Source organism: Penicillium longicatenatum (assembly GCF_028827895.1).
Source record: "Penicillium longicatenatum strain IBT 33135 chromosome Unknown contig_3_segment0_segment0, whole genome shotgun sequence".
Classification (NCBI taxonomy): domain Eukaryota; kingdom Fungi; phylum Ascomycota; class Eurotiomycetes; order Eurotiales; family Aspergillaceae; genus Penicillium; species Penicillium longicatenatum.
The window spans coordinates 2148570-2172054 of NW_026643121.1; the positions used below are offsets into that span (position 1 = coordinate 2148570).

Genomic DNA, 23485 nt, shown 5'->3' on the forward strand with positions numbered 1-23485 from the left:
ATTGCCTATCTCGGACTACATAATGGGGAGCGGACGTCTTGAGTCACGTGGACATGACTTCTTCACTTCCAAAGGGACGAGAATCAGTTGTGGACTTTTCAAGTCTGAAACAAATCCAAATATTCTTTCTTTTTTTTAATGTATCTCGAAGATTTTTTCTCTTCATCATCGCTCCCATCTTTCCCTATTCTGATACCTGATTCAACAACATCGTCAGCGAGGCTCGAACACTCCCCCTAGTGAATGAGGGGGGGGATCCTCTCACGTGACTCCACCACTGAGCCACCGGTGCGGCAAAGCCAAGAAGAAACTTCTCACTGCGCGCTCGCCCCACCATCGCGACTCATCAACGCGCATCATGACCACAAAGCCCGCGCGCATAGGGCCTCCTCGGCCGAAGGCCCCAATTGGCCGTTTGGCCACCCTCAAGTCCCCCGCGACTGCTATCAATCGTCCTCAGTCAATTGGACGTACCCATCCTCCACGACCGAAAACACATCCAAAGACAACGAACTGTCCAAATCCAGGATGTCCTGCTCCGCATATTGTCGAAGAAGATGGACAGAAGCTGTGTACCGGGTGTGGTACCGTCATTGCCGAAACCAACATCGTGTCAGAAGTGACATTCGGTGAATCTTCCTCTGGGGCGGCTGTTGTTCAAGGCACTTTCGTCGGAGAAGGTCAAAGTCATACCCGAAGCTTTGGTCCGGGCTTCCAACGAGGCGGTGGCATGGAAAGTCGAGAGTTAACAGAAGCAAACGGTTTGTGATACATCTGTTTTGACGGTTTTCTCATGAAGACTAATATCAGCCAGGTAATACATACATCTCTCAGCTTGCGCGACCATTGAACATCCCGGAGAGTGCTACCAAGGCTGCGGGTCAGGTGTTCAAGCTTGCTGTCGGACTTAATTTCATTCAAGGTCGTCGGACCAAGACCGTGGCAGCAGTCTGCCTTTACATTGCTTGTCGTAGGACAACCGGTAATACAGTGATGCTGATTGATTTTGCCGATATTTTGATGGTAAGTTACACCAGGATTATCGAAGAACCCATTGTCTAACCTTCCCTAGGTCAATGTTTTCAAGCTTGGTCGAACCTACAAAGCCCTTATTGATGAGCTTCGACTGGGCGGCACCACCTTTTTGGTCAACCCAATTGACCCAGAAAGCTTGATCTATCGATTCGCCAAGGCAATGGAGTTCGGCCCTGCTAATATGCGGGTTGCTGGTGAGGCTGTACGCATTATTCAACGGATGAACCGTGACTGGTTGTCTACGGGTCGACGGCCAGCAGGTACTTGCGCCGCAGCTCTGCTCTTAGCAGCACGCATGAACAATTTCAGACGAACAGCTCGTGAGACCGTCTATATAGTCAAAGTGACCGAGATCACCATCAATCAGCGCTTGCACGAATTCAGCATGACAGAGAGCGGAGATCTCACTGTAGATCAATTTCGTTCTGTGCAACTTGAGAACTCGCACGATCCCCCTGCATTCACTCGAGCGAGGGAGGGTCACAAATCCAGTCGCTTTACAAAGAAGCCTGCAGGAGCAATAACCGAAAATGATGACAATTCAGCGAGTGCGGCAGGCTCAGCTCAGCCTAGGCGCGTTGATGCAGATGGTTTTGCAATTCCAGACCTTCCGATTGATCCTGCCTTAACGGATTCCACTTCTCGACGAGCATCTTATAGCAAAGCAGCGGAAGAAGTCCTTGAGGAAAGCAAGTCAGAAATGGCCAAATCCAAGGGGATGGATAAAAGCAACGACCCACGTCGACCTGCTCTTCTCGCCAATCCCACGCCAGAAGAAATCGCATCCGAAGACGCATTAGTGGACGAGATACAAAAAATGATGAAAAGGGGGTCTAAAATGGTAGAAAGTCTTCCAGAGTCAAAGAGCATTGTACCTGACGCCGTTGATATTGGCGATCACGAATTTGATGACGACCCGGAAGTTGCGAACTGCCTTCTCACCCCAGCGGAAATCGACCTCAAAGAGGCCATCTGGGTCACTGAGAACAAGGACTACCTTCGCGAACAGCAAGAAAAGATGCTCAAACGCGCGTATGCCGAGGCCACGGGTGGTGGCACAACTCGCAAACCTCGGAAGCGCCGAAAGACCCGTATGGGCGATGTCACCTATCTTGAGGGTGAAGACGGTGAGCATGGCTCTCGTGCGTCGACCCCGGCTGAGGCCACACGACGGATGCTGGAAGTGCGCGGATACAGTAAAAAGATCAATTACTCTCTGCTTGAGAACCTTTACAGTGGTGAGAAGGAAGGCGATGCTGCGCAAACTAAGCAGGAAACTCTGAGCCGAAGTCGCAGCCGCAGTCGCAGTCGCAGTGTGAGCGTAGTATCCCGCCAAAGCCTTCCACCTGCAGCCACACCTGGTCGGCGACGACGAAAGGCCGCTACCCCTGCTCCAGCGTCGCCTCCTGAGCGTCCTCCTGGGCCTGCTTCCGTGTCTGCTGACCCTGTATCGGTCCCTAAGTCTGCTCCTACTCCTGCCTCTGAATCCGCTCCTCATCCCACTCCTCCTCCTACAGCACCGGAGGCTACACAGAAAGACACCGGTCCCGAAAATGAGCTTGCAAGCGACCAGAAGGATCCCGATGATGTGGAGGAGAATGACGATGATTATTACGTTGATGATCACGTTGATGAGGCATTCGCAGGAGCGTATGGGGATGATTACTACGACGTCAGCGATTCAGACTAGACATAACAACATCCTTAAAATGAATTTATAATAGTTGAACCCTAGTTTCCACACATGAGTGTTCTATGTATGTATTGAATCAATCAAGTAATATGAAAATGCTGTCTACAGAACCTTGGAAGACAAACAAATTCCTAGGTAGAACTGTTCCAAGAACTCCTATCAATATACAGATATCAGTATTACCTTTCTCATCTTCGTCCATCACCCAGATGCCTCTGCTGTCTTCTTCAACCTTGATACCTTCTTCGCACTACGCTGCTGGGAAACAAGGTGGATGTATCTACGAGGGGTCACGCCTAAACAGGAAGTATGGGTAACACAAATCTGTCATTCAAGTGCCTCTACTGCCTTCAACCCGCTAGTATCCTTTCTGATTGGTCAAGGTGAGGGCATAGGGCTGAGGTCGTCGGAGGTACTCCGATTGGGAAAGGATGTCGTTGACGATGCATTCGCTAAGGTCTAAGGCAAGGACTACTACGATGCCAGTGACTTGACTACTTTGGACCGGAGAGCCTTGTGATTATGCGTATACATATTAATCAGCGACGGGCTGAGCCCTATTTTCTGCTTACGTATATGTGCATCAATATCCTTAGTATTCCTATATGTACCTAATCCACCAAGTAATACGAAACTTAGAAGACTGCTATGAAAGACAAACAGAAGTCAATGCATTGACTCACGTCTACTCCCATAATCCTTGTTTCCCTACGCATTCGCCTCCAAGACCATATAAATAATCAAAGAGCCCCATCGGCCCTTGTAATGATCAAACGAATAAGTATCTCAGGTAATGCGCATATTCACATGCTATTGGATTCAAATTCAATTCTAGGTTCTTGCCAATGGGACTTGAATGAGAAATCTCACCACATTCATATGCTTATCTGTCTGTTTTTCTTTTGTTTTTATTTTTCTTGTCTTTTCTTTTCTGGCTTGGTTAGTGCATCTTGTACGGGTGCTTGGCGATCAAGTCCCAAGTTTCGAGTTTCGTCTGTCGAGCTGCACTTTAGACCTTAGAGTAGCCAAAGCACGCCTTATTTTATTACTAAGTTACTTGTAAATCAGTGTTATGCTATGGTGACTACATGCCAAGGTCTCAGAATTAAAATGGGCGTGCTTAGGTGGTTCTATGTATGCTCTAAACTTGGAAGTGCCCACTGAGACCTCCGAGTCAGCCGGAATCCGAATGGTCTTCTACAACATTGGAGAATATATACCGAAGTTAATATATGACATTTCATTTTCTCATTTGAAGTCATAAATGTGGTGATAGTTCAAGTCAAATACATGCAGATACACAAAAATGAAAATAAAAGAGAAAATAGACAGCCACTATTACGACGCCAGAAAAATCAAGGCCCCACCGGTTATATCCAAAGTGAAACGCCATACCCACACACCCTCCAGGGGCGTGAAATGGACCGGGCTGCGCGAACTGGGTCAGTTGGGCGCAAGTGAGAGGAACAAAACACTAAATCCAGTAAAAATTAAAGAATCAAAAAAGAAACAAAGAGTCGGAATCGGCGATCGTGTCGGAGACGTTGTGGTCGTTGGTGTCGAATGCCGACAAGTCGTAGGCTCGGGGATCGAACTTTTTCGGAGTCATTTTGGTCTTTTGTTTCTTTGTATCGGCGAACGAATAGAAAAGTTGAAAGAATATCGGGTACGGTTTATGAGTCGATTTCCATTCCCATTTCGACGCCTCCATTCAGCCCCGCTCCCATGTCGATTGGCGCGTGCGAGTGAGTTGATAGGGCCTGCTGGAGAAGAGGTACGCCGGTATCACCGTTGGTGTTGAAGGGGTTGGCGGAAGGGGGATTGCTGGATCGGCTTGCAGCGGCGATGGGAGAAGCGCCCTCGAAGATGATAGGCGTATTGCGAAGATTTTGGAGGCAAGCATCCCACGAGGAGGCCACAAGTTGAGCTTGGGTGAGATCGTCATTGAAAAGGTAGAAGGCAGGAGAGAATGCAGAGACGGGCGTCGCGGCCACGAGGTAGGCGTTTAAAGCGCGACTTTTCATGAGGATCTGCGAGTCGCGCAGGTACGACGCGTACTGATTGTCGATGTACTTAACCCATCCACGCACAGCAGGCGCCAGGTCGTTGTCAGTATCCATGCGTTGCCAGCTGATGCCGAGGAGAAGAGTGGCATCGTCGATGAGGGGTTCAGCAGGTGGTGAGGATCCACCAGCCAGATTGCGGTGCTGATCAGCTTCGGAGCCGTTCAGGCGGTGCTGGTTCGAGGAACGTGCGATATCATCAAGACCTGGGGCGGAGATATCGAGTCGCTGAGATTTGCGGGAAATATCGGCGGCATCAGATTGCGGCGCATTCGACAAGACGGAGGCCGCTTTGGCAGCTTGCGACTCGGCCGTCTCTTCGTACCATGTACCAGTTTGACTGTCGGCTGAGAGAGCCATGCCAGTTTGAGGATTCAATAAGACCATTCCCTCGCCGTATATGGGCTCTTCTTTGGGAGCTGGAGCGGGCTTCGGTGCTGGGGGCATGGCGAGAGCCTCTCCGAAGGAGGCATCGTCACGCGACCTCTTCCGGGATGGCTTGGGCGCAGTGGCAGGAATAGGTGCCGAATCGGAGCTGAAGATAGGCTGGGTCGAGCCACCCTTCCCAAGCATCGAGTTAGGGCTTGCATGACAGCTGAGGAAGTTGCTGGAGGAGTTCAGCAAGGACTGAGACGGGAACTGAGTGAAGGCGTGTTCCTGGGTAGGAGAAAGACCCATGGCGGGACCATCGGAAGGACGATTGAGGATCATTGGCGACATTTTTTTCATAGATTAGGAGAGAGAAAACTGTTCTGTAGGGTTATGTGAGCAGCACACCATAAGCTTCAACCACCTATAGATCACTAGCCAAAACGGTGGAAGGTGATAAGAGGAAGGATAGATAGGTCCAAGACAAGATAGGAAGTATGAAAGAGATGGAAGGTTCCGATTGTAAAGAAACCAAGATGAGAAAGGGGGAGAGAAAAGAGGATTGAGAGATAAGACGAAAGGGAAAGGAAGAAGAATCGCGCAAACAAGCGAGAGAGCGCAAAAGAGGATCTGAGGCGATCCTATCTGCAATGCGGAGGTTACCATACAGGACGACAATACTTGGTATTGGAGGGCTGTTCCGATCGGCCATTACGGTAATAAATCGAAAGTGGATCTCCGAGAAGTCGGCGCAAGCGGATTGCGCTGTTTGGCTGTGGGGGTGCCTTCAGCTGCAGCGATTGACCAATCACGGAAGCTCAGCGGAGGTCCAGCCCTTGGTTCCAACCGATGCACCTGTGCGCACCTGCGAGGCCCCAGCCCGCTCACTTTACATGGGATACATGGGGCCAGGCGAATACTACCCTACACCAAAAATACGTAATCACCCTCAGATACTAAGTCTATTGGAAATATTATGATGACAAGAAGAGAAGAAGGGGGGGGGGGAAAGAGCAAAAAAAAAAAAAAAAAAAAAAGGAACAGAATCACGTAAAAGTCCAAAGCAAACCGACACCAGAGCTCGTGCAAGTCTAACATCAATGTTCGTGGAAAGTAATAAAAGCAAGGACACCACCAGCAACACCAGCTTGAGACCCGTGGACGGTATACATCACGAGAATGCGGTCGGAAAAGGAATAAAGAACATAAGAACAGCCGGAGCCCTGTTCCATCATACGGGCTCAGAAGGAAGGGACACATGCTGGATTTCCTGCATGTCGCCGTGCCGGGTTCAAAATAGATCAGGAAAAGGAAAAGTAGGTGGAAAGCTATTTTTGAGTCGCCAACGGCTAGCTAACTTCATGGGCTGGGGCCCACCACATCAGAAAACATTTTATGATATTCTCGATGGAATATTTCCCCGGAGATCGAAGTCTTCTGAGGGTATCAAGTCGTTTAGTTGGCCGGAGTGGCACCACCAATAATGCTCTTGACGGACTCGGGGGCGTAGCCTGGGGCCATGGTGCCAATGAACAGGAAGAAGATGAGAACGGCGGCGCCGAAGATGACGAACTTGCGTTGGGCAGGGCGAGCGTTGCCATACTCAGCCCAGGCACGACCCGCCTGGCCAGTGTACTCGCGGATCTTTTCACCACCCAGCTTGTAGTAGACAAGACCGACGAGGGCAACGGAGTAACCGAAGAACTGCAAAGCAGTGACCGGGGTGTTCCACAGCATCATGGAAGCAGCAACCAGCAGAATATCCTTCAGGACACCGCACAGAGTCATCACCAGAGATGAGGTCTTGCCAATCTGCAGAGATTGTTAGCTTGAATTCTGGATAGGAATTCGAGAATTGCTGGAACTTACCAAGAAAACGACAGAGACGTTCAGCAGGAAGGCGATCATAGCGTTGGCGATCAAAACCCAGACACCCACGCCGTAGATGTGGTCCATGGTGAGGTTGGGGACCTCCAGGAAAAGAGCAACGGAGCCGTTCATCACAGCGCAAATAGGCGCAAAGTAGTACAAGGAGACCATGGGATCCATCTTGAACTCAGCGGAGCTAAGCAGGCGTTGCACCATAACCAGACGAGTGGCCTCGAAGACAATACCACCCAGCTGGAACAGGAAACCGACCATGACGAACTTAATCTCTCCAAATGAAGCAATGACGACACCAATGACGATGATCGAAACGTTCATGAGGGTCTTGTAGTTGACAGGAGCCATACCCATACCCCAGGTAGCAAGAAGGACAGCAACGGGAGTAGTGGCCTGTAAGTCCTGTTAGCGGAATTTCCCCGACTGAAAATATGCGGGGGGCCAAACGCACCTTCAGCATTTGAATGAAAGCAACACTCAGATAGAGATAAGTCATGTTACCGCAGATCAAGGACAGACTGAACATGAGACCGATGGGGACAATAGCACGGAGGTAGACACGGCCAGTCATCTTCACGGTCTTGCGACCATCAAGGACGGTGGTAGTGCGGGCAAGGATCTGGGTCATGATAGTCGCGAAAGTCAAGTGCCATGTTGTAAGGACGATGGCTAATGTGGAGTCAGAAAGGAATCCTTGGGAGGGGTTTAGGAGTGCAGGAACATACGGAAACCTACACATCAAGATCTGTTAGCAATGTTTCTTGCGGAAGGCGGGGAAATGGAACTCACGGAAATTGGCATAGTCGAGGAGGTACTTGTTGAAGAGAATGACACTGGAGCTGAGAGTGATCCAGACACTATTTGTCGAGTGATTAGTTTATCATTTCACAATTGAACTCCGCCTCTGCTCACCTCACGTAGACCGCCGGGTGGAGTGCGGCCTTAGTCTCCTGCTTCTCTGCTGCCGGGTTGACCGTGGGGAGAGTCTGCTCGCGCACAACCTCACCGGAGGTGCGGACCTTCTCACCGTCTGAGCTCATTGCGAATGATAATGATCGAGTTTGGTCGGAGAAGAACTGTCGGAGTTCAAAAGGCCGTGGACGCGAAAGGCTTCCTTGGCTAAATGCGGAGGAAGCCACGGGGGGTGAAAGGATATAGAAGTGAAATTACAGGAACACTGAAAGCGTGATGATTAACGAATGTGATTAGAGTTGGTCCCAAAGAGGAAAACAGCAGAACCGCAAAAAAACGAAGGGAATGAAGAAATGATGATGGAGAGAAAAGCTAGAAGGGATGGAATGGAGTACGTACTTCGGGGAGGGGAACGCTAAAAAGTGTATCGGCAGTGAAAAAAAGGAAAAATCCAAAAATTAAAAGCCTTTGAGTCGAGAACAACCAGAGCCAGAGGATTGAAGGGAAATTGAGGTGGAAATGTATGGGATCCGCTGCGATGTGTATGCAAACAGCCAAACAGCGTTGAAACGCAGGACGCTAAGGCCACCTGTACTCTGTTGGGGTAATTTTAGATGTTTGATAGGATAAATTACGGTATGGATTCATGACGAAACCACTCCACCAGGGTGTCTTTCTCAGCCTTCTGAAATCTCCACTCCGTTCCTTCCTGTATCGTGGCGACTCCTTTTCCGTCGCCAATGAGCATTGTCACCTTCGCCCACGGTCCGGTGGCATGAGTTTGATTTCTCTTAATTTTAACTATAATTAGATGGATACCGTGATATCTCTCCCAATCCGGGTGGCAGAGGTCTCAAAGGGAATGTAACCCGCCTTTGGATGTCTTCGTGTCCCTTCACTTCGTCCCGGTTTGAGATAGAAGCCCTGAACGCGACACTACTCACGGCTTCGTCACAGGGCAACGCTGATCCAAATTAACCGTCAGTGGACAGAGGCCGCATTACGCAAGCAGCTGGTAGCCCAGACCCACTGTGGCCCGCGTTCAGCAACTCTCTGGACCAGCGCGCGGTCCTGGTCCCTTACGGGTGGAGAATGCGGCGATCGCCTTGAGGAGGCTGTGTCTGACGCCATCGCCCCGTTCAGGGACTTGTCCTGACCCACTTGGGGAGGAACAGGGGGAAAAAAGAAAAAGAAAAAAAGAAAAGCAGCCCCAGAGACATTGGAGCCGATGGCGGTTAGTTCCCGCAGCAAAGCTTTTTTGGTCTAATTTTTGGGCGATGAGATATCAAACTAGCATTTGGTTTGGTCCTGTCTCTACACGCCCGAGCAGTTTCGCGGTGAACTGGAGATCTCTTCTCGGAACCAATCTTCCAGAAGTGTTTTCTTCTTGCCCGAGCTGGCGATCAAATGAGATTCAGCAACCGCGAAGGATCTTCTTGATCCTCCTCGTCTTTCCCTGTTTGGGAGGGACAATCAGTGGATCCGCTCCTCGCCTCTGCTCGCCTTGTACCCTGAACTCTAGATGTACCGAGTAGCAACAAAGCCGATCATCTGCGGATGTCCGCCCCTGGAGGGTTCAGGGTTGTTTTATTACTGTATGACTTTTGCAGAGAAATCCTGGTGCCTTGACGAGTCATTTACAGTACTTTATACCAGACGTGTATCCGCTATGGAGCAACGACGTACACTCTAACCGTAGATTATTTTAAATTCTCACCACCATTGACCACAACGTGCCAATCGACATCGGTGGCGTTTTTAAGCCAAGTCTTGTCGCTGATTCGGGTCTTTGCTTTGTTCCTTTCTATTTTTATTTTTCTTTTTTCCTGTCAAAACAATTATATCAGATTAGCCGTGAAGTCTCCTTTAGAGACGAATCAGAATAACCCGAGAGATAACAGCATTCTTGATTCGTTCTTGGGGACCTTGAAACCACGCCAAGGACTGAATCTTGACCGCATGCAAGCGCAAGAACCCTTTAAGGGCATTAAATGGTCCGATAAGACCATCCCCAGACCAATAACGGCCGCTCGCGGATTGTGATAGATTCGATAGTTTAAACGCCAGGGTCCAGTGAGTGGCGTGGTGATAGCGAATGAGCGTTTAGCATCAATAACATGGCTTCCCATAATTACAAAAATCAGATGAAAAATAAGGCACCCAGACTCTAAAAGGGGGGGCGAGGATCGTGCATACGTGTTCACGGTTGGGGGGAATTGGGGACAGCATCAGTGCCACCCCTGAACTGCAAAGGCTGCGATAGGCTATAGACCAAGCTGGACCTAGATCTTGTGGGAAAGTAATCAAAAAAGCAAATTAGCGTGGCCCAGTGGAGGGAGTAAACCTGAAACAGGAACAACAAACTCCACTCTGCGACACCGCTCGAAAGTGCCGGGTCCGTTTACCCCTACCCACGGTTTCGAGACTCTCCCACTTTCCCTTTCCCACCTTTATTATCCCTTCCTCCCAGTCACCTACCTGCAGTCTTTCTGCTGCTCAGTTCTTCTTCTATGCTGAACATCGCTCGCAAGACTTTCAAACGCGTGCCTAGCTTCCAGGACCTCCTACAAGGCAGGATGACCCACCCCGACATGTATGAACTACGCTCCCTCACCGTCATTTCCAGACTAACATCAATCCCAGTTCTGTTGACGTTCTCGTCATTGGTGCTGGCCCGACTGGTTTGGGTGCGGCCAAACGTTTGAACCAGATCGTAAGTTCAAGATTCACCTCTCCTCTTGCATTGATTCGGTGGTGGCAGGCAGAAAAAAAATAGGGGGGAAATGGAGGGGTACGCAATACTAAATTTGAACCAACAACTAACCCAATTGCTTCTAGAATGGCCCCTCTTGGTTGATTATCGACTCTAACGAGGTCCCCGGTGGTCTGGCTTCCACTGATGTGACCCCTGAAGGCTTCGTAAGTTGCGCCTGTGTTAGTGTTGCGGGGAAAAGGTCAAAAAGCTAACACCCTCATCAACAGCTGTACGATGTCGGTGGCCACGTTATCTTCTCCCACTACAAGTACTTCGATGACTGCATCGATGAGGCCCTCCCCAACGAGGAGGACTGGTACACCCACGAGCGTATCTCCTACGTTCGCTGCAAGAACGAATGGGTCCCCTACCCCTTCCAGAACAACATCTCCATGTTGCCCAAGGAGGAGCAGGTCAAGTGCATTGATGGTATGATCGATGCTGCCATGGAGGCCCGCGTTGCCAACACCAAGCCCAAGAACTTCGATGAGTGGATTGTTCGCATGATGGGTACTGGTATTGCCGACCTCTTCATGCGTCCCTACAACTACAAGGTCTGGGCCGTTCCCACCACCAAGATGCAATGCGCTTGGCTCGGTGAGCGTGTCGCTGCCCCCAACCTCAAGGCCGTGACCACCAACGTCATCCTCAACAAGACCGCCGGTAACTGGGGTCCCAACGCTACCTTCCGTTTCCCCGCCCGCGACGGTACCGGTGGTATCTGGATCGGTGTTGCCAACACCATCCCCAAGGAGAACACCCGCTTCGGTGAGAAGGGCAAGGTCACCAAGGTTAACGCCAACAACAAGACCGTTACCCTCGCCGATGGCACCACCATTGGTTACTCCAAGCTCGTTTCCACCATGGCTGTCGACTTCCTCGCCGAGGCCATGGGCGACCAGGAGCTGATCCCCCTCACCAAGCAGCTCTTCTACTCCTCCACCCACGTTATCGGTGTCGGTATCCGTGGCGAGCGCCCCGAGCGTATCGGTGACAAGTGCTGGCTCTACTTCCCCGAGGACGACTCTCCGTTCTACCGTGCCACCATCTTCTCCAACTACTCCCCCCACAACCAGCCCGAGGCCTCCAAGAAGCTTCCCACCCTCCAGCTCGCCGATGGCTCTAAGCCCTCGAGCACCGAGGCCAAGGAGGGACCTTACTGGTCCATCATGCTGGAGGTTTCCGAGTCTTCCATGAAGCCCGTGAACCACGAGAAGCTCCTTGCCGAGTCCATCCAGGGTCTCATCAACACTGAGATGCTCGCTCCCGGTGACGAGATCGTTTCCACCTACCACCGCCGCTTCGACCACGGTTACCCCACCCCCAGCCTGGAGCGTGAGGGTGCCCTTACCCAGATCCTGCCCAAGCTGCAGGAGAAGGGTATCTGGTCCCGTGGTCGCTTCGGTAGCTGGCGCTACGAGGTCGGCAACCAGGACCACTCGTTCATGCTGGGTGTCGAGGCTGTGGACAACATTGTCAACGGTGCTGTTGAGCTGACCCTCAACTACCCCGACTTTGTCAACGGTCGCCAGAACACCGAGCGCCGTCTGGTCGATGGTGCCCAGATTTTCGCCAAGAACAAGCAGTAGATAATTTTTTCCTTACATTTCCAATGTTTTTTTTTTTTTACCCGAGGCTTTACGCTTCCACGAGGTCTTACTTGCACGAAAACTATACACGCGAAGGGAGCATCTGAAGCGGCATCTGGGAGATGATCTTTGTTGGCGTTTCATGTGAATTATTTCCCATCTTCACCTTTTTTACTTCAGAAGACTGTCGGATTTGCTTGTGGCCTTTCATTTTGATACACATTTTTTAGACTTGTGGAGATAACTAGCTTATTGTCCCTAATTGACTGTTCACGAATGCTTCTGTTCCACCTTACACTTGTAACACGTTAAACCCGCACTGCCATAGGGCCGGACGTCTTACGCGTTTCACAACCATGTGCTAGCCATTCCCCATTATTCCGACTCGCCAATTGCCACTCTCGGATCCATCGCCACCCGCACATCTCCGCATGCATATCCCCAATCTCCAACATGTCCCACAAGGCATCAAACATCGGTACACCCAACTATTGTCCTCATTAACCCCAATGAGGACCCCTGGAAACAATCCAGGAAACAGTAGCCATCCAAGACAGTGCAATTTAAGTAACCGACGAAGGTTCCTTCGAAATGAACCAAATAACGGTCGACCCAAACACTCAGAAATGGTCCTCAACGCTGGTTGGGTACCGCGTCCACCTCTATTCTCATAGGTGGCGTTATTGTGGGCCCAAGTCGCCTGAGCCAAGCATCGTGATACAAAAATAAAACTTGGGGCTTGTGTTGATTGGTGGTGAATTGTGGGCTGCGGGCTTTTTGGCTGTGGTTGTTTAAATGACGGATTACGTGTGAATCTAATGTAACAGCAGGTACGGGTGATGTAGGGGTATGGAATTGTCTACCATGATGGCGAGTGGATTGATTCAAGGGATTGGTCTGGTTGTGAGGCTTGATAGATTCTGGACTCTGTGCCCTGACATGTCGATCGATATCCTCCCTCCGTTGCGCCAATATGAACCACTGCTCCCTTCATGTCATTTAAAAGAATCGGCTATCTTCTATCACAGAAAGCGACGTCTTTTGAAGCCATGGGTGTTGAGTTCACGGCATTAGGTGGCATGTTTCGCCAATTGCTTGATTGTAATATACCACGTGTGCAGTGCATAAAGTAGTCGGGTGGGCGAGGAATAATCCACTTGAAGAAACAGCCGCTTATCAGCAAACGTCCAGGCCACGAGAACTAGATTGGTTTTAATATTATCATGTGATTTAGTGCGTGACATTAGCCAGTAATCATTCCTATAGCTTATCATTCAGATATCTTGTCCTTGAAGTCACTGCGCTCCTGGGAGATAGCCATGGATATGGAAGAATATGAACCCAAGGGGACTCAGATATTCCATCAAAGAAGGAAATATCTCAAGAGACTCCTATCCAGAGGGTCTCGGGTCACTGAGTAGGTATGCTCTGTAGTGACGCATTTAAGCCGCCTGGAACTCTGATGATTTCCTGGTTGCCAGCTTCCAATATTCAGTGACTGTTTGAATCTATCACGCGTAATTGAACGTATATTATAGCCACTCTAAACGCCTTGCCAACTTGCTTGCCAAATATATCTGTTGTATGGTCATTCTTAGCGCTGTACTACGTGCGGGGAGACCTGTCACAATATTCCAAGCTTTCTTCACATTCGCGCCGGGGGCTATCTGTCGATTGAAGAGACCTTCGAAGCACTCTCGCAGCTATAGAACTCTCAGGTTTGTTCTAAAAAATCTTGAATCATGCGAATTCATTAAGATCGTCATCTAATGTACATTTGGAACCCTAAATATTGGTTTTTGTGGAGTTTGTATTTGCCCAAACCATCTTAACGGCTTGGTATCGACTGGCCATCACAGGCTCGTGTTCTCCTCTTTTCAAGCAATTTGCTGTTGTTCATACTAAGGTTAGAAAGTGTAGAATTCGGTTTCTTGAATTTATCTGCAGCTTTCCGGATATCTCCACCGCCATTTGGTTTTTGTTGTTGCTGCGATTGGTGGTGTTCTTTGTGCACGGACAGCGCAACATTAAAGATATCCCGGATATTGGGGGTCTCGGGAACAGAGTGCTCGGTCTCATTATCTGCAATGGGTTGGAAGTTTTCGGGAACCGGAGTATTCCCTGTGGAAGCACGGAGGCGTTCAGTATTGGGCGTGAAAACGTCACGGGTAGGTGTTCTTTCTTCAGAATCTTCCTGCATCCAAGGGTGCTCAAGGCACTCCTTGATAGTTGACCGCTCTTCTGGTTTAATAGTCAAAAGACGAGAAACAAGATCCTTTGCGCTGTCCGAAATGCTGTCCCACTTTGGTGACGCAAATGTATACTCCCCTTGCATGATCTGGCGCCTCATGATGTCAAGATCTTCGTGGTAGAAAGGAGGAAATCCAGCCAACATGGTGAAAAGGAGACAACCGAGAGCCCACATATCGACACTGGTTGTATATTTGTGTTGCCTAAATAGCTCGGGTGCAGCGTAGCTCATGGTCCCGCAGGGTGTCGCGGCCGGGACGTCGCATATCACCTTGGATAGACCGAAATCGGCGAGCTTGACCACGCCAATATCGCTAGACCCAACTTCAGCAATAGCAACTGCTTCTTCTTCATCGCCTGGCCGAGTGGTTTTTGATTCTTCGCGTGGTGTTGAGGAGTTAGGATAAAAGAGAACGTTTTCCGGTTTGATGTCTCTGAAAATGCTGTCAGATGATGATCGAGGAGTCCCTACTAGGAAATTTGGAAACTCACCTGTGAACAACTCCCATAGTATCATGAAGATACGCCACAGCATTTGCAACTTGCCTTATAACATGTCGGGCCATTTGCTCACTTAAGGACGCAAACTTGACAATTTGATCGTATAATTCGCCCCCGGGGCACAGCTCCAAGAGCATATAATGATATTGAATCGATTCAAAAGAGTCAATAAGTCGAACCACATTTTCATGATCGAGTTTCCGCGTAATATCAACTTCCTTCTGTAATTTGTGTTTCTGCGACATTGTCAGAAAATATTCTTTTCCCTGGGGTCTCCACATGAAAGGCAATATTAGACAATAACTCACCTGCTCCTCTTTCATTTCATATTTCTTCGTGACCTTAATCGCGACTTCACTGAACTCGGATTTTGTGTCGCTTGCACGATAAACGCAGCTGAAAGCACCATCTCCAATCTTTTCCAGCAATCGCCAACGATCAAGACCAGGATAACTCGGCATATTTGAAGCACGTTGGGATTTGGACATGAACCCGACAGAAAGATTTGAAGTGTCGACCTGGCGTGATTGTTTAGCTTCGGCTGCTCTGCGTCTCTCTCGGATGCGCTCCATCACGCTTCGATTTCCCGTGAATGACATCGTCTCAGCTGATTTGGATATTGTAGTGGTAGACATAATTGTTAAATTATGGGAATGCGCCCGTGTAGAACTATGTAAAAGTTCAGCCGAGGGACGTTACTCGCGACTGTTAAAAGTACGGTTGGGAGATGACGTAAACCCATACCTTGATTCGGGGAACTCGCTGTGAGCAATCGGAAGCCCTGACACCCGGGCCTTTGCGTCATAACTGGAGACGCTAAGAGTTTATTTGAATGTAAATTATTCTCTAGTAGGGCTTAGTGGATGCGCTCCCTTTGTTATCAATGTGCACTCGATCGCGAGGCCTTTGACAATGACTCCTCCCTGCCCGCCTAAATCAATTCTTCTGTATAGCTTGTTTTCAGGTAGGACCATAGCCATTGCTTCTCGGCCTCATTGCTCTACTGTATTCTGTAGCGATACTAGTAAATATCTGTGTGAAAGCATTTTGTCTTGCAAATATCAATGAACGCAGCGTATATCGAAAAAGAACATGATTGGCTGAATCGCCACCCGAGGAATCAGGGGCTGGCTGTGGTTGGTGGATGTGTTTCCGCAGACAGGTTCTCGGTGTCTGCGAGATCGCCATGGTGGATCGAGATCTTCATTCCTAATCAGCAGATGACATCAATAGATAACCGTGCGAACGACGCATTTTGTGTGCTTTTGTTATGGCCTCGCCACCCAGGCGGGCACGTGGCTATACACTAACATCGATAACGTGTATTTTCAGAAGATTAGTACCTAAGGCCAAATACATGCTGCAAGGTCTAAGATCCAATGTTGGAACCATTGTGTGCAGATCACACCAATTGGAAATCTAGTTGCCTGCTTTACCTGGAATGTCTGGGCTACGAGGCTTGCATAACGTGATTTGATCTGGAAGATAAAGGACAAGTTGAGGTCTGAATACTCGTGTTCAGTTGGAATAGGTAGATTGTTCTAGGTTTCCCCATCCCCCGGACATATACTGTACAGTAGTGCCTTCTGAGGCCTATCCTAATGAAGACCACGAGTGGAGTCATTTAAGGTCAACTTACATGGTTTACGAGTTGCCTATGTTACTACCAGAATAACCGATTTAGTAAATAGAGTAATGAGCGAGTGGAGGTTAAGCTTTGAAGGAATATTTTAAACACTAATTAACCTAGAACGAATCCAATAGACATAAGTGACTGACCCAAAGCAGCCCCGACCGCGATAATAACCAGCCAAGACAGCAACAAGGCAGAAAATAAACTCGCGGGTGCACCAACACCGACACACCATCCCATCGTTAGAGACTATTGTAGGAGCCTGAGCCTCAAAGCTTCCAGTCTCTAGATCTTGAATGACCTTAAAATGTTTGAGAGATGAGATGATAGTCATACTGGCTATCGGGTAAAAGAAAAATAAAATTGCACCGAGGTTTTTGAGAAGCGAAAGTGCTCAGAAGAGAACAATGGGAAAGAAGGGGAAGTAAGGAAGCGGCAAGTGAGAGGACAATTTGCTCAAAGGTTTACTCAACTTCTAATGCCTTGATAATGTTGTTATTCGGAATATCTAGATTAGTATTATGTACCTATGTTAATTTATACCCTGGAAATATATAGTCGCTGATTCGGGCCTAGTTCTTCTGCCTAGACGGGTGGCGAAGAGAAAATATATAGATTAAAAAACAACCTTAAAACAACACCCGTGAACATCAATTACTGTCTGAAACCATGAGTATACCTCTAATTAGAACATAGGTACCGTATAGACACTTTGTTCCATTGACCTTGCTAACGTAAGAATCGGTCTATTTACAAAATTGCTTCACCCGAGTTCTTGCGGGGGTCCTTTACGCAGACCCACAGCCACTCTGAGGCACGAAGCTAATGGCATCGAGATACACCTCCCCGGTAACAGAGTTATCCTCTTCATCACAAGCAGCAATAATGTGCAAAGTTTCAACGGAATGCTTTGGCACGTAGCTTCCAGAAACGGAGACCCACTCCCCGAAGCTTTCCTCAAACAAGCCCGCGCTAGCAATTTCGCCGATCGTGGAGTTGGAACCCACATAAGCATACACGAAGCAGTACTCTGAGATAGCGGGATAGGGAACCTGGGCCTCGACGTTGAACGTATAGTTTGTTCCCGGTTTGAGATTCCTCAGGGTTTGCGATATGGTGTTGCCTTGGTTATCGATGGCGGTCCGCAGGTTACTGTCTGGTCAGTCGATATCCGGTTGCCATAAATTGATGAAACTCACAGGTAGTAGTCGCCACTGTAGGCAGTACCGGTGCTCACCTGAGCAACGTCCACGGCAGATGCGCGCCATGGGAATAGGACACCAGACTCGAAGCCTGGGTTAACAACGGCATTGCACGCTGAAAGGGCCATATTTGCGCTGTAGGATTTGAGTCGAAGGAAACTTGATTAATGATTACTATGATATGAAAAGAGCTCAGCGAAGGAACGGGTTTATAAATGCTTAGTTTCATCTGAGACATTTGCGGTTGGGGACGCGGATTTGGCCGCCATGGGACGCCTTTTGGCTAAATCAGGGTCCTCTCATATCCGCTTTTCCTCCCCAGTGTATGATTTAGGTTCGCGGAAGCTGACGATATGTAACCTGGCTTCCAAGGTTACTTTGATCTATAGGATCTATTATTAGTGGGATATAACCGTCGTATAGTGGATGATAAATCAACAGACCTCGGGAACTTGACATGAGCTGACGGAAGTCACTGGTGGCAAATATGCCAGGAGGTGCATTAGTTTGGGAACTTCTAGCGGGTATATGTGCAGGTTTGATGGAGAATTATGGATGGACCTCGGGATCATCGGGCTCATGACTTCAGCATGGTGCCACATTATAATGAACGGGGTGCAAATACACTGCTCGCGAAAGATTTATTATTGTCCATTGATGGCTAGCTTGCTCAGGTGAGTTATGGTAGGCCAAGCACCTGAGATCTTATGACTGCACTTGTCATAATACTATACACGAGAGAAACCTCTTGCCTGTCTTACTAGTGTATCGGATTTAGCATTCATTATTCCCGAAATGCCGTCGGGAAGCTCGGGAAGATCGTAGAAAGCGTTGATTGGCTTTCCAGGTTCCGAATCTATGCAGGAACAAGCTTAGATTTCCATCTACCAGTTCAGATTCAATGAAATCGCAGGCCAGAATGCTACCTCGAAATCCCAGGACACAATAGGAACAATCTTGCCCTAGGGGTCTTTCTGGCAGCTGTCAGGCTTGTCAGGCGGCGCTATTCCCTTTTTGATCGTTGCCTCGTGCCAGATAAGCCTTCCCCAGTAACTCCTTGCGAGACGTCTCCTCCCAATCGCAGATGAACTCTTCGCTATTATGAATGAATAAATGTACCAGCCAGGCATGTCGCACTGCCTTCGAGTTGCCGGAGGAGACTCGGTTACTCGGTCTTGCCTTGCTACCCTATAATGCAGTCTACAGATGGCGCTCGGAAAATCCGGACCCAAAATGCGTCATTTCCCCAAAAGACCCACGCCGTGGGGAAACGGGGATTTATTAGAGTGCATCGGTACATTGACCGGCAACTGTACGATGCGCTTCATAATTGAAAATCTCAGAGGAAATTGGTCGGGTACAATAGAACCTGGAAGTACAATTCAGCAAAACCTTCCCATCTAGCACTGAAAACTGACTCCCGCCGTAAACCACAGTGGCATGGCTATATAGTCTCCGCTGCGCGACACCTTATTTAAACATCTTCAGCTCCTGAGTGATCGGCAGTGTGACCTCGGAAGTTCCATCTGCAATCTAACCCACACGGACTAGTTATTATGCGTCGACTTTCCTCGAAAACATTCGCAATTTACTCCTGACCATCAGCCCTTCTCTCTCAACCAACCTGCGGACTAAGTGTGAGAGCACACCATGAAGATCACACTCCCAACTTTGTTAGGGTTTGCAGTTTCGGCTGCAGCTGCATCTGCCAATCTCCATATAAAAACCTCTAGCGGTACAGTCCAAGGAGGCGTGAACAGCACATATCCCCATGTCCGTCAATTCCTGGGAATTCCTTTCGCCCAGCCTCCCGTTGGAGAGCGTCGCTGGCTTCCTCCCCAGTCACTCCCCGCAAGTGCAACTTCGAAACATGTCGATGCGACCACCATGCCTCCTGCCTGTCCGCAAATTACGACCGGTACGGTATTTGCGGAATATGAACCGGAAATCATCATCGCTGGTGGTATGAGCGAGGACTGTTTGACTTTGAGTATCTGGGCTCCCAACAATGGCAAGACTGACTTGCCCGTTATCATCTGGTTCTACGGAGGTGAATGGGTCTCTGGAGGAACAGACGTGCCTGCATGGTATCCGGCTCCCTGGATAGAGCGCTCCCAAGAGCACATTCTGGTCGCTGTGCAATATCGTGTGAATATGTTCGGCTTCCCTGCTTCAAGGGCTCTTAAAGAGCAAAACCTGGGTATTTTGGACCAGCGTGCCGGCATTGAATGGGTGCACAAGAATATCGCTCATTTCGGAGGTAATCCCGAGCAGATGATCCTCTGGGGCCAGAGTGCAGGCGCAGGCAGTGTTGACATTCAGAACTTTGCTTATCCTGATGACCCCATTGTCCAAGGGTTCGCCGCCAACTCTGGCTCCGTTTTCCTCACGCTTGGAACACGTTCGACAGACACCGCGGGAACGAACTTCTCGTCGGTTGCTTCACACTTTGGCTGCTCAGGTTCGGCTCAGCACGAGCTGAACTGCTTGCGCAAAGTTCCCGCATCCAATATCACCGCTTATCTTGGTACCTCAAATGGTCACAGCCTGACTTTTGCTCCTTTCATCGACGACCGACTCGTCTTCAATAACTATACTGAGCGCTATCTGGGCAAGCACCTCTCCAACAAGCCTGCCATCTTCGGTTCCAACCTCGACGAGGGCACTCTGTGGTATGATGCCACCGACAGTGCCGCAGCCAAGGCTATGACCTTATCTACCTTTGAATGTCCTGTTCCATACTCGACCGCCCTCCGACAGTCCCTCGGTTTGACTACCTACCGCTACCAGTACCGCGGGAATTTCACCAATATTTCGCCCGAATCCGGGCTAGGTGCTTATCATACAGCTGAGTTGCCGCTCATTTTTGGCACTTCCAGCATCTATGGCGCCGACACTCACTTCGAGAAGGTTTCCAGTGCCAAGATGCAAGATTTGTGGCTGGCCTTTGCGAAGAATCCCGCGAGCGGACTGTCAAAGCAAGGCTGGCCCAAGTCGACCAGTGGAGAGGTCTTGCTGTTGGCCAACACTGCCAATCAGAAAGTCTCTGCCTTAGTAGCTGACAGTGTCATTGACGATGCTTGCACCAGCTACTATGCTTCATATTTGGTTTAAGGGGATGCCATGCGATATTTGGCTATACGATTCCATCACATGTATTGATTTGTCATACTATAAATTCGGCCGAGGGAAGCCAGCGGTTTCGCCCGCATGATTTCCATTGAATGATACAAAAAATGGAGCAAAATATTTTATAACCGAGCTAACGATTCCTTTGAATGTGATCTTTTTATCTTTAGCCATCATTATTTGTTGAGCGGCTAAATATGGCCCACTTGGCTCCATAAAATGCTCCTTGCGGCTAGCAGCCCCATATTGGCATTGACCTCCCAACGGAGTCACTCAACAACTTGGGATAATTTTTCATGTGCCAGTTCGTATTCTCCCCCTAGTGTACGGAATTAAAAAAATCGGCTCCGGATCTGAGGATTTGCCCCTGGTCAGATCCACCAATCGCTACCGCAAACAAATGTGGTTGCCCTAAAACTCAATGTCTCACGGAGGAAACTCACTACTCCGCCAGAAGGCCGGGGCAATCCAGGCGTTACTAAATTAGGAGACTGATCAAAGAGGAAAGACGAAAAGAAAAAAAAAAAGAAAATATCAGGGGCTCTATAAACACTAGCGATTAGACTCAAACTTAGTACCGCTATCGGAGCCTATGGGAGCCAATCGAAGGGGATTAAATTAAACGCTAGCCACTAAAGTAGAAATTTTCTCCACGAGAATCCCGCGCAAATCAACGTCTTTTTAACGGGTTCTGTTGGGCAGAATCCCACAGGAACGGACTCAGGAGGGGAAATCTGAACCATCACATTGGTCCGTCCTGCTCGAACCCATGGAAAGGGGGCCGTAAACCGTCTAGAAGGGGCCTAGAAAGGTTCCAAAAGGATCCACCTCCGGGCTCCATTACCAGAGTATCCCGGAGCCAATCAATTCATCATGCTATTCATGTAAATAAAAAAAATTCTACAGGGGGTGAGTTCTTTGACTCTACACTCGACCTTGCTGGTGTGAAAGAATCGACAATGGCTTCTTCTACTATTCAGACGGCAGAGCCCGTGATTCAATTGAAGGGCGCGGTCGACGTACGTGCTCATTGAGGATATGAAAGCGACTCGAGTGCTGACAGTAACTAGCCCAAGGAAATTACCTATGGATTCTTGAGAGACAAGGTGCCTGCTCACTGCTTTGAGCGCTCGGCAATCAAATCATTCTCCTACCTCGTCCGCGATATCATCTATGCATCCGTCCTTGTATGGCTGGCCCTCAAGATCGATCTCCTGCCCACGCCATTGATGCGCGCCTGCGCATGGGTCCTCTATACTTTTGTCCAGGGCTGTGTGGGAACCGGCATGTGGATCATTGGTCACGAATGTGGTCACGGTTCATTCTCCGAGTACACCAAGCTCAATAACGTTGTTGGATGGGCCGTGCACTCTCTGTTGATGGTGCCCTTCTTCTCGTGGAAGATCACCCACGCCAGACACCACCGTTACCACGGTCACATTGATAAGGATGTCGTCTTTGTTCCTTCCACCGAGACCGAGGTCAAGAACCAGGAGCCCACTACGCTCAGCAAATTCACTGAGCTGGTCGAGGAGACTCCACTCTACCATGCTGTCACTTTGCTCGGTCACCAGGTTCTCGGATGGCAATTGTACATGTTCTTCAATGTCAGCGCTGGAAACAAGAGTCTTCCGGAGAAGGGAACTGGTGGCCCCAAGATGTTCAGGAACAGCCACTTTGATCCCACCGGCTCGCTGTTCACCAAGGCGCAAACCCCTCTGATTGCCATTACCGATCTCGGTCTTCTCATCGTTGGAGGTACCCTTTACTACCTCGCTACTCAAATTGGTTTCTGGAAGATTGCGCTGCTTTACGTTGTGCCCTACTTCTGGGTTCACCACTGGCTCGGTAAGAACTTTTTAAAACCCCCTCTTTAGAACAGAGCATTCGCTAATGGTATATACAGTTGCCATTACTTACCTGCACCACACTCACCCTACCGTGCCTCACTACGACGAGGCCTCCTGGACCTTCGTCAAGGGCGCTCTGGGCACAGTCGACCGCCGTTTTGGCTTCATTGGACGTCACTTCTTCCACGAGATTATTGACTACCACGTCATTCACCACCTGTTCCCTAAGATTCCTTTCTACCACGCTGAGGAGGCTACCGACGCCATCATTCCCTACCTCGGAGACCAGTACCGTCTCGAAGAGGGTCTGTTCTTGAAGGATCTGGTTAACACCTTTACTACTTGCAAGACCAAGTACGACCCCGATTCCAAGGGCGAGTTGCACTGGAAGTTTGCCAAGGAGACTGGAAAGAAACTCAACTAGACTGTATCCGGCCAGGTGCTGGACTCGGCTCATGGGTGGTCATTTGGTGTTTATATGTTCATTAGAGATCTTAGAGTTAGACTAGATTGCATTTTACCTCATTTGTTTGGGGTATCTACAATTGATAGAGGGAAAATCCTCTTTCTGACGAAGTCATCAAATCTCCTGTCCACTGTAGTTTTCAATTGCTTTACCT

General features: G+C 49.2%; 8 protein-coding genes across 8 annotated transcripts; 4 read left to right on the forward strand and 4 right to left on the reverse strand.

Annotated features, from left to right (window-relative positions):
- Positions 1 to 358: 358 nt before the first annotated feature.
- On the forward strand, positions 359 to 2725 carry N7484_006167 (transcription factor TFIIIB subunit BRF1; the record flags this gene model as incomplete). The annotated part of the gene is made up of 3 exons (XM_057116585.1): positions 359 to 761; positions 815 to 1023; positions 1073 to 2725. The coding sequence occupies 3 exons, from the start codon at positions 359 to 361 to the stop codon at positions 2723 to 2725; spliced, it is 2265 nt and encodes a 754-aa protein (XP_056972468.1).
- A 1676-nt stretch (positions 2726 to 4401) lies between these two features.
- Positions 4402 to 5511, reverse strand: N7484_006168 (uncharacterized protein; the record flags this gene model as incomplete). Its single annotated transcript, XM_057116586.1, has 1 exon — positions 4402 to 5511. One exon carries the CDS (start codon positions 5509 to 5511, stop codon positions 4402 to 4404), a length of 1110 nt encoding a protein of 369 aa, XP_056972469.1.
- Positions 5512 to 6615: 1104 nt separating this feature from the next.
- Positions 6616 to 8084, reverse strand: glfB (uncharacterized protein; the record flags this gene model as incomplete). The annotated part of the gene is made up of 6 exons (XM_057116587.1): positions 6616 to 6972; positions 7030 to 7437; positions 7496 to 7713; positions 7770 to 7775; positions 7834 to 7901; positions 7957 to 8084. The coding sequence occupies 6 exons, from the start codon at positions 8082 to 8084 to the stop codon at positions 6616 to 6618; spliced, it is 1185 nt and encodes a 394-aa protein (XP_056972470.1).
- Positions 8085 to 10466: 2382 nt separating this feature from the next.
- N7484_006170 (protoporphyrinogen/coproporphyrinogen oxidase) lies at positions 10467 to 12300 on the forward strand (the record flags this gene model as incomplete). Its single annotated transcript, XM_057116588.1, has 4 exons — positions 10467 to 10549; positions 10600 to 10669; positions 10795 to 10875; positions 10939 to 12300. 4 exons carry the CDS (start codon positions 10467 to 10469, stop codon positions 12298 to 12300), a joined length of 1596 nt encoding a protein of 531 aa, XP_056972471.1.
- A 1828-nt stretch (positions 12301 to 14128) lies between these two features.
- Positions 14129 to 15623, reverse strand: N7484_006171 (uncharacterized protein; the record flags this gene model as incomplete). The annotated part of the gene is made up of 3 exons (XM_057116589.1): positions 14129 to 14984; positions 15043 to 15287; positions 15360 to 15623. 3 exons carry the CDS (start codon positions 15621 to 15623, stop codon positions 14129 to 14131), a joined length of 1365 nt encoding a protein of 454 aa, XP_056972472.1.
- Positions 15624 to 17472: 1849 nt separating this feature from the next.
- Positions 17473 to 18014, reverse strand: N7484_006172 (uncharacterized protein; the record flags this gene model as incomplete). Its single annotated transcript, XM_057116590.1, has 2 exons — positions 17473 to 17836; positions 17884 to 18014. The coding sequence occupies 2 exons, from the start codon at positions 18012 to 18014 to the stop codon at positions 17473 to 17475; spliced, it is 495 nt and encodes a 164-aa protein (XP_056972473.1).
- Positions 18015 to 19536: 1522 nt separating this feature from the next.
- Positions 19537 to 21000, forward strand: N7484_006173 (uncharacterized protein; the record flags this gene model as incomplete). Its single annotated transcript, XM_057116591.1, has 1 exon — positions 19537 to 21000. The coding sequence occupies one exon, from the start codon at positions 19537 to 19539 to the stop codon at positions 20998 to 21000; it is 1464 nt and encodes a 487-aa protein (XP_056972474.1).
- Positions 21001 to 21974: 974 nt separating this feature from the next.
- On the forward strand, positions 21975 to 23289 carry N7484_006174 (oleate delta-12 desaturase; the record flags this gene model as incomplete). The annotated part of the gene is made up of 3 exons (XM_057116592.1): positions 21975 to 22034; positions 22086 to 22863; positions 22922 to 23289. 3 exons carry the CDS (start codon positions 21975 to 21977, stop codon positions 23287 to 23289), a joined length of 1206 nt encoding a protein of 401 aa, XP_056972475.1.
- Positions 23290 to 23485: the final 196 nt, after the last annotated feature.